Raw genomic sequence first — 12,002 nt, forward strand, 5'->3', positions numbered from 1 at the left:
CCAGAAAAGCCTTCTTTATTTTGTAAAAAGACAATAATAAAATGTTAAACTTACAAATAATTATTAGTTTGGATGGATAGTTTTCTATAAATAATTACTGCATGTATCATGTTTTGAAACTTCCAACTTTACTTTCAATGATTATATTCTTAACACTTCTATATATTTTTCTCTCTACACTCTTTTCAAAACATTCAAGTTACATTTATCCTTAACAATGAGTGGAGTGTTACACTCTTTTCAAAACATTCAAGTTACATTTATCCTTAATAATGGGTGGAGTGTCCACCCAAAATGTTTAATGTTTTAAAGCTTAATATACATATTACTTCAAAAAAATTATCTAATCATATTTATGGTTAGAACCTATGTATTTAAAAAAAATTATTAATTAAAAAATTTCTTAATAATTTATTTATTATTTAAATTTTAAATTAAATAATTAAATAAATTTTAAATTACATGCAATCGATTAAGGTTTCAATCATTGGCTTTGTGTGTCCTACATAAATGACAAGGTTTCAATCATTGGCTTTGTGTGCCTTACATAAATGACATATCTTTGTTTAAAAGATTAAGTTATATACACATGTGAATGAATATAGCAAAAGTTAGTTGTAAATTTAAATGAATTTAATATAATTAATATTTTTTTTAGTAAAATTAATATCCTTTAAATTTATCTAATTTCAAAAAAACCATATTTTATGTCATAAATCATTTCAAATGCATTTTTGGAATATTTCAATTTATTATTTTTTAAATTAATATAGGTTTATTTTAACTTTAACTTTAAAAATTCCATATTTTATGTCATAAACTCTTTTACTTAAACCTCTTTAGGAATATTTCAACTTATTGGTAGTTAAACTAATATAGATTGATCTTAACTTAAATTTATTAATAATTTAGAAAAATAAGAATCAAATTTTTATCATTAATTTTTTTTAGTTAAAATGAATTTAAATAATCATACTCAATGTAAAATATTACAATAAAACATGTATATTTTACAGGTTATTAACAAAATCATAAATTATTGTTAATTTGTAAATACACATTAACAGTAGGGTAATCATATAAATTAAATGATTAATAAAAATATATAAACATCAATTCTTAATAAGCATCAAAACACTTTTTTATGATACATTTCACCTTACTTAAATTTAAGAATCATAAAAACTAATTAAGTTATAACTTTAATTTAGATTATTATTACTATTATTAATTATAAAAAGAATTGATATATAAGTTAAACATATATAGATTTAAAAAAAAGTGTAACAAGATTCTTAAACATGGAGATCTACCTCCACTTTACGTTGGGGATTCTTAATTTGTAAAAAGATACCATCACTTATCAATACCACATGCCCAAGAAATCATAAATCATTCCATATTCAACCATTAATTTATGTATACTACTAGTGATATTCTAGAATATTTGATAAACGTTAACTCCCTATTATCCACTTAATAATTATTGAAAATTAATTTAAAAATTTAGTAACACTATTCCAAAATAAATATGCCTATAAACTTACAAATGTTAAAATTTAATAAAAAAATATATTTTTTATTTAACTGACTAATTATCTAAAAATAAACATATATAGTTTTCAACGACTATATTCTTATATGCTATATATATTCCTCTCTTTAACATTCTTTTGAAATATTTACATTCCTTCACAAAAAAACAGAACAGTGTCCATAACTTTATATACATATTACTTAAAAAAAAATGTTTAATTGTGAAAACTTACCTACATAAAAATAAATAAATTATTAATTATTAAAAAAATTCAAATTTTTTTTTTATTAATTATTAAAAAAATTCAAAAAAAATTGTTTATCATTTAAATTTAAAATTAAAAAATTAAATAACACAAAAATATTTAATAAACATTTTAATTTTAAAAAAAGATATTAATACATAAACACGTAGGATCATCCCATAATGGTTATGGAGACAAACAACCTTCTTATTACGATCTAACAAAACCACCAACAAATAGAGAGGACACTGTGTTAGAAAATATATAGAAAAAGACTCCAATGGAAGGAGAGATCTTTTCCATCTCTGGTCGTAAAGATTAAACGTTATCTTCAACTTTCCGATTTGGGGAATAATCAAATTTTGAATTTGACGGGATGCCTTGTCCCCCAATCGGATCAATTTTTTTGAACATTTCGATGGCCACCGGACGCCAAATCTCATTTGGGTACGTTTAATAAAAGCTCAAAATTCTTCCCTGAAAGTCTTAAGTCGACTCCTACACTCTCCTGACATCTCTCACACTGAGAACTCGATGCTCCTGCAGCTATATTTGATGCATAAAACCCTGAAACTCTCATCAAGTACCGGGTCAGACCATGGCGAAGTCTTCAGCTACATGCTTCAATTTCATCACATGCGGCAATGGCTGCACAGGGAACGATTCCAGGAAGGATCATGGGAGCGAATCACAGGTAAATTTGAATGTCTTTATGCTGGGAAGACTTACTATTGAGCAATAATTTGATCCTCTTTGGCATCAGTTAGTGCCATGTTTTCTGAAGTACGTTGGGTATTGAATTATTGCCATGACTGGGCATATAGTTACTCTTGTAGTGGCCTTGATCCAGTGCTTCTCAATGCAGTTTCAGAGAGGTTTGAGCTGTTTTTCAATTCATTGTAATTTGGGTTTCCTTTCAATTATTAAGATATGAGCTGTTTTAAAGAACCCCTTTGTGAATTCGGAAACATGGATTTGAATTCAGCAGTTTATTAGAACAGTGTTCAGTAACTCGGCCCCACTACGTGTAGTCACAGTAGTATCCAGAGTAGATGAGAGCGTACCTGAAAGCAGGTACGGGACATGGGAATCTAATGTAACAGTGTAGCAGGGATCAAATCCCTGCCATTAGACCTCAAACCCATATTCCAGTAATTTATGTTTTTCTTCCCTTCGAGAAACAAGGTTGGAAGTTACACTGCATGTCATATACCACTTCCCCATTTTTTGGGGAGAAATATAGTTTCTCACTTACATGTGTATTTAGCGGTTTAAGTGAGAACGCTGGTACCTTGCCAGGCCCCGTGAAAGCCCCTTCTTCCCTGGTTTTAGGGATGGAGGATGGTAAAAATTGCCAGCGTTTTAAGTGACAGAACGCTGGTACCTTGCCAGCTCCCGTGAATGCCCCTTTTCCCCTGGTTTCACGGCACCTCTTTGCACTTTTGGACATAAATATCTACCAATTTAGCTAATCCTTGGTTATATACCTCTTCCCTTTTTGGCTTAGGTGTGAGGCCTTCGAGATATTATTGTGACAAATGCACGTGGGAGTTGTGCTTGGCCTTATTCGGGTAGTGCAGATCACAACAAAAATGAAAACCTGGTGAATGGTTTAATGCTCCTTCAATCTCACCCGTGAACAAAAGGCCCGTTGGTAGTATTTTATGTTTTCATATTTTCTTTTCCATCATCTTGCTCACATGTTTTTCTATCATGGGCATTGCCTGTCAATTTATGTTTCATGATATCTTTTCACCATCTGTTATGCTACAAACATGTCCTTCTTCGACCCTTTATTGATCGAGTTCATGTTTCTCAGCCTGCCCATTCATTCACTTTGATGCCTTGTGCTTGTTTCAATTAGCCATGTTTCATTATCTCATGCGTTTGGAGTTTCAGTCACCTACATTTCAAATTTGTGCTTTTCTCTCTAGTTTTAATCTGCTAGGCATTGATCTCTAAGTGTCCGATGCTTGAGCAAGCAGTAGTGACAAACGAGTGATTATTCTCAAACACAACTTTTCAGTGGCAGGTATCTCTTTTCTCGGATTAAAAAAATAAAAAATAAAACCAAAATCCCTTTTCATAGGTTCTGAAGTACAGTACAGAAGTAACAGTTGGACTCTTGCAGACCCTGAGAAACATCTTCTCTGCCAGAAGCAACTGAGATCAATTATCCAACAGGCCCCACGTGCCTGGCCTAGCATACTCAAGACACTGAAAATGAGATAACAGAAATTAATTATTTATGACTTCTAAGTTTACTACAGTTGGAAGCTTCAGAACTAGGTCATGCTTTCTAAAACTGGGTGACTGATCACTGTTGCTTGCTTTGCAAAAGTAAATATCAGAAAAGGGCTTGCGTTAAGTTTTGAATAGTTCCACTTTTCTGTCCAGTTGGGGTAGTGCCCCTACTTGGTTTCGGTGTCAGTTTACTTTCTATCATATGTCAGTCATTATGTACATGGTAGTCGGGACTACCTTGAATCCGTACATCTGTTGAAGTCTTCACTCACACCATACAATATTTATCTTGTAAAATTTAACACAGAAGGCTGTAGCATGGCTTTTTTGTGTTAATTTAATTTTTACTATTTGCTGATAGTGTACAAGATGAATAGGCCTAGGGAAATATTAAACACGTGAGAACATTTCCCTTTGCATAGCTCAGGCAAGGTCATCCCTCTCCTCGTTACCAGTATTTCAAAAACTGGCCAAACCAGAACTGGAACAGGCCAGTTTGGCTGGTCAGATCTTTACAGGCACCAATCTGGCTTTTGGGGATTGGTTCTGTAGCAAATTAGCCAGTTGGGTGTCTGAAATGGCAATCATAACTGGATGGTCTGGTGAGGAACCAGTCCAAACTGGACAGTTTGGTACAGAACTAGTTCTAACTCGTCAGTTCAGCTGGTTTCGCCGGTTATGTATTATCACGCAAATCTGCACTGGCAGACCTGCCTAATAATGACAGACAACCAACCTTGTCACTGTTGGAAGCCTCTCTGGCCAGATTGGTGCTTTACCAGTCTCAGGGGGTTGTCCCTAGAAGATGGATGCTGCCATTCAATTTAAAAGTTGGCAAAAATTCCAAGACAATTAGCACACAATGGATTCCCTCTTGGGCTGTACAAACAGTCAAAAGTGAAGATGAGTTTCGATAATAATTTGAAGTAGCTGGGATTAGATTCTAGAAATAGATGTACAGCAAAGTAAATGGAAATGAATGCAAGAAGGTGTCCCTTAAGATAGAGGAAATTGAAGTAAGTGCACAGTAAGCTACCATAATTGAAGCATAATTGTATCAAATCACATGTTACCCAACAGATTGTTTGCGTCATAGTAAGTTGCAAGCAGTGAAGCACCACCCGTATAAGACTCGCGAGTACCCGCGGGTCTTGGCAGGTTCTATAGCGAGCCGGGTCACTCGCATAGAACCCGTGCTTAAGACCTGGACTCGGCAGGTATTTTATTAAACCCGGCTACCCGTATAAGATCCGCATCGGACCCTTGTAAGACCCGTCGACCCTCAAAAGGCAATTTTTTTTGATTATTTTTTCTTTTTTGGAAATGAGGAATGCTTTATTATTGTTGTAATAGGCCTTTGAAGGGGTGTTGTCACCCAATAAGAATAGACTCTTCAAATTTGGTTATTTGATTAGTCTATTTCTTTTTCTTATACTTCGAAATCCTAAATTATATGTTCATCTCAGTTGGCTGACTTATTTTCAAGGTTTCATGTGTAGGGGGCACCTATCTACTAATAATTTTTCTTGGCAAAGATCTTAAGGAATAGCAGGTGCCTCAAAATTTGAAGACTTGGGATCCTCCTTGGTTGGAGTATCCATCTTCAAATGCAAAAGGAGCTCATTCCGACCTTGCACCAAGTTTCACCTCCAATCCTTTGAAGATTTCTCCAAGATATTTCCTTCTTTTCTTGCACATAAAATTCTCTTCAATATCTCGTGGTTTGATTTTGAAGATTTTCATTGCTAAATCTAGTATTTGAAGGTTAAATTAGCTGTTGTCCTAACAGCAATAAAATCAGCTATGAAAAAGTTAAGTTACCTTGGCTTTTCCTTAGTTGCATAGTGTAGAAATTGATATCTTTCATTCTATCATTTCACTTGGTGTTTTTTGGGTTTTGTATACTAACAATTTTGAGTGTTCCAAAAGCATTTTGGGCACTTTTCACATTGATTTGTTTGCTGGTTTTTAGATGGCCAGTGATCCTAAATGCTGGAAAGATTGTTATGAGACAATCATTTATCATTTATGACATATGTATTTGAATTTTGAACTTGCTGACATTTTTTATTTTAATTATGGAATCATGAGTCATTTTCTTATTCAGTATCTAAATGTTTTGCTTACAAAAATGGAATATGTTATGTTGTACTTTTATAGATATGAGATGATGTTATGAATTATTGCATATATTGTGTTTTTGTAACTTATAAGGATTGGAATTGTCATTAGTTTCTTTTTGGAATTGTCATTAGTTTTTTTTTTGTGCTTAAAATTTACCATATTTTAACCTTTTTTTGTATTTTGACGAGTCTTATACGGGTTGTTCCTGAGTCTTATACGAGTCGACGAGTCAATAGCGTGACGAGTCTTATACGAGTACGAGTCGTGCAACATTGGTTGCAAGTGACAGGCTGTCATGGATCTCTTTGCTTGCAATGGAGGTGGTGGTCTAGGTTTGGTAAGTGGAAATTGAAGAGTTACCTACTGCTACAACACTGCCTAGAGAAAAATAATATCCAACCCCTCCAGTGTCTGTCTAATCTGAATATAAAGAAACCCAAATCTGCTCAAGCAGGTTGTCCTTGCCTCGGGAAATAGGGAATGGCAGAGCATGCCAAATTGCCAAGTCCTTGCATGCATGCCAAGTGCAGGTAATTTGCTGTTTGAATGGCTTTTCCCTGCTGTTTGAACAGCTTTTCCTTGCTGTTTTGGATGGGCCTTTTCTTGCTATTTACTGTATTTTTTGTGGCACAAAAGCTACTAAAAACTCTCTATTTCAGCATTGGTCTAGACACTTACTTTCCTCCACAGCATGTGCATGATGATAAACTTGGTAATGCGCTGTAATAGATAATTAAATGGAAGTTTCTGCTGTCTTTTTCCATAGGATAAGTGCCAATAAGCATTGACCTCTTCACTGATTTACCCCATACCAAATTTGTTGCTGTTTGTTAATTTTCCAGAGCTGAAAATAGCCACAAGAAGTTCCAAAAACTGTCCTCAAAATATGTTGATCATTCTAAATCAGCAGTATTAAGCTGATCCCCTTGGCATCATTTCCCGAACTGTACCATGTGTGACTGCTGTTCTGGGATGATATTTGTTGCTAAAACACAGCCTAGAAAATCACCCTTAGCGCTGGATCTTCCTCCAATCATTTCAGTTCAAAACTTTTCACTTTCGGGCTGGAAAAATCCAACGAGTTGGTAACTGCTGACTACCAATTTCTTACACTGAAAGTCTTCAAACTTGAACACCTGTAGCTTTCTTTCCAATTTTAACTCACATGTCCCATTAGTATAATGTTCTAACCCGCTGATCTGGATGGGATAAGACTGTCAACTATTTGTTGTTTCTCCCATTAGCCATAAACAACTCATTTTCCTCCAAATTATATCATATCTCCTTCCATTACCTGAAACTTGCCTATGAAAATCCTACAGGATCACTCTTACAAGTGTCATAAAGTAACTTCTCTTTGACAATATTCAGCCTGCTAAGACCACCACTTTTCCTTGGAAACTGTCGCTGCCTGTAGACATTGCTTTGTTGCTGGTTTGGAATCTCCAACCCGTTGGTTCCTAGTTTGCTGGCACCTCTGTCTAAGTAATATGGTCAACTAGAATCATATTATGAAGCAACATTCAACCAAGGCTTTTTTCTTCCTTCAGCAGCATTAGTATGATTGCTAAATATTGCTGACGTATCAGCTTTTGTTCTTTTCCTGAAGGTTAAATCGTTGGAGAAAGCTTCAGTTCATTCACCTTCTCGACACAGCAACTGCTACATATCACCTGCCGTTTCCCCTTTCATTGATTCACCTTATTTATGCCATGCCAGCAAAGCTGCTATAATTAAATGCCAGTGAACTTCTATTGGGAAAATACAGCGTTGCAAAGAATCCTCCTTCAAGTTTAGTAAAAGTTATGAATTAGACAAGGGAAACTTAATTTCATTATTCGTATGCTAAGGTTGAACTTAATCCTTTGTACTTTTCAACATTGGCAACAGCAACTATATTTACTTCTTTTCTTTGCATGCAAAGGTGGGTTATAATCAAGGCTTTCTTGTTTGATGGAATTAACAAAATTGTTAATTGCTTTCAAAGAGGTCGAAACTAGCTTTTTTGTTGGGTAACCTTGGTAGCATATTTGACTTTAGGGTTTTTCTTTCATGGCAATATTTTAATTTTAGCTTAACATGTTCTTTGCTTAGGTTAGTTACTTCATTAGATCATTAGCCCATTATCTAGTCAATCACATTAACCATCATCAGATGACAGTAACTAATGAAAGAACATTAAATGTAAATGCAGAAGATAAGCCAAGACAAGAGAACACAAAGATATGGCTCAAGCCAGGGAAAAACCCCAAGATGGGGAAAACCCTTGATCAAATCTTCTTATTATAAATATCAAATGTTCAGCAGAGAGAGAGAGTACAATACTTCAAAGTGACTTGCCGATTTGAGCCTCTTAGGGTGATGACATACTGCAGAGGTATCTTGATCTGATTAGGGTTTCTTTCAGTTCATCATGTCTCACCTAATAGCTTCAATACACATCATTTCAGCTGCAGCTCAACAAAGAAAACAATACGCTGCCCTCCGCTGACCCTTGTGACTGTTCTAGATCTAAATCAGGCCTCTTGTCCCCCTTGAACAGACCTGCGGTCTACCTTGAAGTGACAGACCTGAAGAGAGGCTTCACAAGAAGATACGATCCTTCCAAAAATGTTCACAATTCAGCCCAGAAGCAATACATGAACTCGGCCTATCTTTCAGCTTATGATTTTGGATCAACAAGAACAAATTCACCCATTCAAAGAGCTCAGAATTTATCCTGTGCCCTGCGGCTCACATTCTTAAGTATCTCGGTCAAGATTAGACCTGCGGCCAGGATGAGAAGGATTCCAAGTGGCTGTGGCCTACTTAGAATAGAGTCTTCACACCATAAAATATACCCAAACACACCAGCCCATTAGAGACGCCTGCTGTCAGCCTTAGAGAAAACTCGGACCTGAAATAAGAGACAGATTCTTCCATGCCTAGATCTCCAATTAACTTCGCTGCCACAGAGATACATTATCACAAGAACGAGTGCAGAAAGGATGTGAAATGAGATTGAAGACCACTTCTATATATGCAAATCGATGGGGTCAAGAGTCATGTCGCTTGGGCTTCATGAACCTACTGGGGCCACCTTAAAAATTTACATGAGAGAGAGCACAAATTCAAAAACCCATTTCTCCTTATCCAAATTTGACGATCTTTAGGTTGATTTTGGTCCTCTTGAACAGAGGAATTCAATGCCATAATTATCTTCTTCAAAGGACCTGTCCAAAGTGGAAATTGGCCCTAGTTGCCAATTTTAACACAATATCAAACAAGGTCAACTCTATGGATAAGGGCAGATGATGTCAATAAATGAGGTTTCTTGGTAGACCAAACTGCTGATATTTGTAGCTCAGATATGTACTTCTCTAAGTTGCACGAGCACCGAAACATTTCGGAATTTCTTGAATGGGTACGTTTAGAAACGTCACCGCCCAAAATAAACGTCGGCCGAAATGTCATATATATATATAAAGAAATTTATAAATAAGTTATTAACACATTATCTTGCAAGAAAAAAGGGAAGTAAAACCCATGGATGACAATTTAGAAGGAAAACCAAGTCTATAGTAACTCTCATAGATGATTACTTGATATCGAGTTTCGGAGTTTCTGGGATGGGTACAGCCCGAAAACCGGAAACGCTAGGTTCCTAGAAGTTTTGTGCAACATAGTTTTTCCTTTGTTATTACTTTATACCTATGTTGCATGAGTTTCTGGAACGTTGGAACATTGGGAACTTGGGTACAGGTGTCTGGAACGGCGAGAGGTTTCCCCAAAATTTACAAGAAACGACTAATCAGGAGTGGTAATATTATATAATAAAAAAATTAAAAATATATTTTTAATTATATAATTTATATAATAATCAAAATATTCAAATATTAGAATCAATTTAAATATATAATCTCTCTTATATATAAATATATTCTATGGGTGTCCCTCTCCCTGAGTCTCTCCCTTTTATATATATAAAATATAAAAAATGTCAAGTTCATCATGAGTTCTCTGACACATGACCAGTGCTTGAAACAATTTGCCTTAGAAATACAAAGGAACAATTTTACCTATGTTTCTCTAGTTATTCTTTAAAGAGAAAGTAAAGCAACTCTAATGGTTAAGCATTGATTGCCACATACAATATGCACACAATCTTCTGCGATATATATACATAAACAACAAAATAAATACTCATCAACATGAGATCCCAGATATCGTCCTTACATTGAGGTGCCACACGCTTCCTTAACTCATCAAGGGATTGCTCCAATTTCTCAATTAAGGATATCGGTGTTAAGGATGTATTTGGTTTCAACAAAGGCTCATGTTTTGTGGGCAGTTCAACATATGTGTCAGGGTTTGTATTCCCCAACCCCAGGGAACGCTGGAACTCCAAAAGAAACAATGTTCAAAGCTCCCGGAACTTTCCCAAGCTCCCATTGTAGCTCCCACTGAAAAGGGAACATTCCCATACAGTTCCAAAGCTTTCGGGAGCGCGGGAACCAATGGAACGGGTTTCCTACATCTAGGGAGCGGTTCTCGTGTAACAGAGCTTTATACTCTTTATCTCTCACCTTTTTTTGGTTTCATTTGACTTAGGCTTGCCTTAATTTTTTCTTCAATTTTTTTATTATACCTTGTTGGATGACATTTGATAAGTCATTCATAAGCGAGAGTTTTTTGTATGAACGAGATGGTAATGTAAAGGAAATATGGAAAATGTTAAAGTTTGAAGATGATATGGGTACACTATTCCCCTTGATTCCTAGTAGACTAGTAGTACCTTTTGGCTTAATTTAAGATACACTTATCCAACTTCAATTATGCCTTCTCATGGTTGAGTTTGGACAAGGTAAAATAATAACATCTTTACTTTGTAGAAATTCCTTGTAGATTCAAACTGTTAATTGTAATTTACTAAAACAATAGACTTGAATCTACTCTACTCATCAATGGAAACAATTAAACGATCGCAAAATGACGAAGCATACAAGAGAAAGAATTCAGTCAACACATTACACAATGATTTCCTAGGGAAAGCCACAACTAAAACCCCTTGCTATCTATATATTGCATTAGTTAGAAAATATGAGAAGATTACAATGCTTTGCTCAAGCCTGAACAACCTCTGCACTATCTCTATCTGTCCCACTACTTCCTAGACAAGCTTTGGCCAATACTTAACCAATTTTCTTCTTGCCCAAGTCCCTATTTCCTTGCGTTGTTTCCTTGGGAATTATCCCCTATTAATTAGGAAAATTTCTCAATTGGAATTGCGCAATCCTCATAGGCCTTATTCTGACTGCATGCACCACCTGTACAATTCAGATGATTATGCAAGTGATAGTACACTATTCCTGAACTCCAATCTCAATTGGGTAACTCTTAGATTTGACATGCATGAGCTATTTATGAGTGAATCATCAGTTAACTGGTTGATCATTGCACGCATCACCACACTACTAGACCTCCCACTAGTTCCTCCAACAGTTGGAACTACTTTAATTGACTTTAACTCAGTTAAACTGAATTAATTAATTACAACTCAAAATAAACTCAACCAGGGCTCCTATAGTGTAGGAAACACTCTACATGACTGAAGTTAGACCCTCAACTCGAATTAACTGAGCCAACTAAGTCAATTTAACTTAGTTAACTAATACAAGTTGTCATGTGATGTGGAATTACAATTTTATTCCTAATTTAATTCAAAGACAATTAAATTAGGAATTTCTTGTTGCATTTTCAAGATTCCCTCTCAACAAGAACGGGATTATTTGCTACCCTAATCCTGCCTCTATGAAATTCGAATTTGCCTCTTGACAGTGCCTTTGTCAAAATATCTGCATCTCGTTCTTTTGT

The 12,002-nt window shown here is 35.2% G+C and overlaps 1 protein-coding gene across 3 annotated transcripts in view; it reads left to right on the forward strand.

The window, feature by feature from the left end:
* Positions 1-2,050: 2,050 nt before the first annotated feature.
* Positions 2,051-12,002, forward strand: part of LOC149213493 (uncharacterized) — a 93,151-nt gene continuing 83,199 nt past the window's right edge. For 2 of the 3 annotated variants that reach the window (XM_089392031.1, XM_089392033.1), the window contains exon 1: positions 2,235-2,475. In XM_089392031.1, the coding sequence (XP_089248157.1) occupies positions 2,380-2,475 (96 nt within the window). In that variant the 5' untranslated portion in view covers positions 2,235-2,379. The other variant, XM_089392032.1, reaches the window with a different exon arrangement.

The sequence above is a fragment of the Pinus tabuliformis genome, chromosome 1_1 (genome assembly GCF_031772625.1).
Source record: "Pinus tabuliformis cultivar Carrire ecotype Pingquan chromosome 1_1, CPIR1, whole genome shotgun sequence".
In the NCBI taxonomy this organism is placed as follows: Eukaryota; Viridiplantae; Streptophyta; class Pinopsida; order Pinales; family Pinaceae; genus Pinus; species Pinus tabuliformis.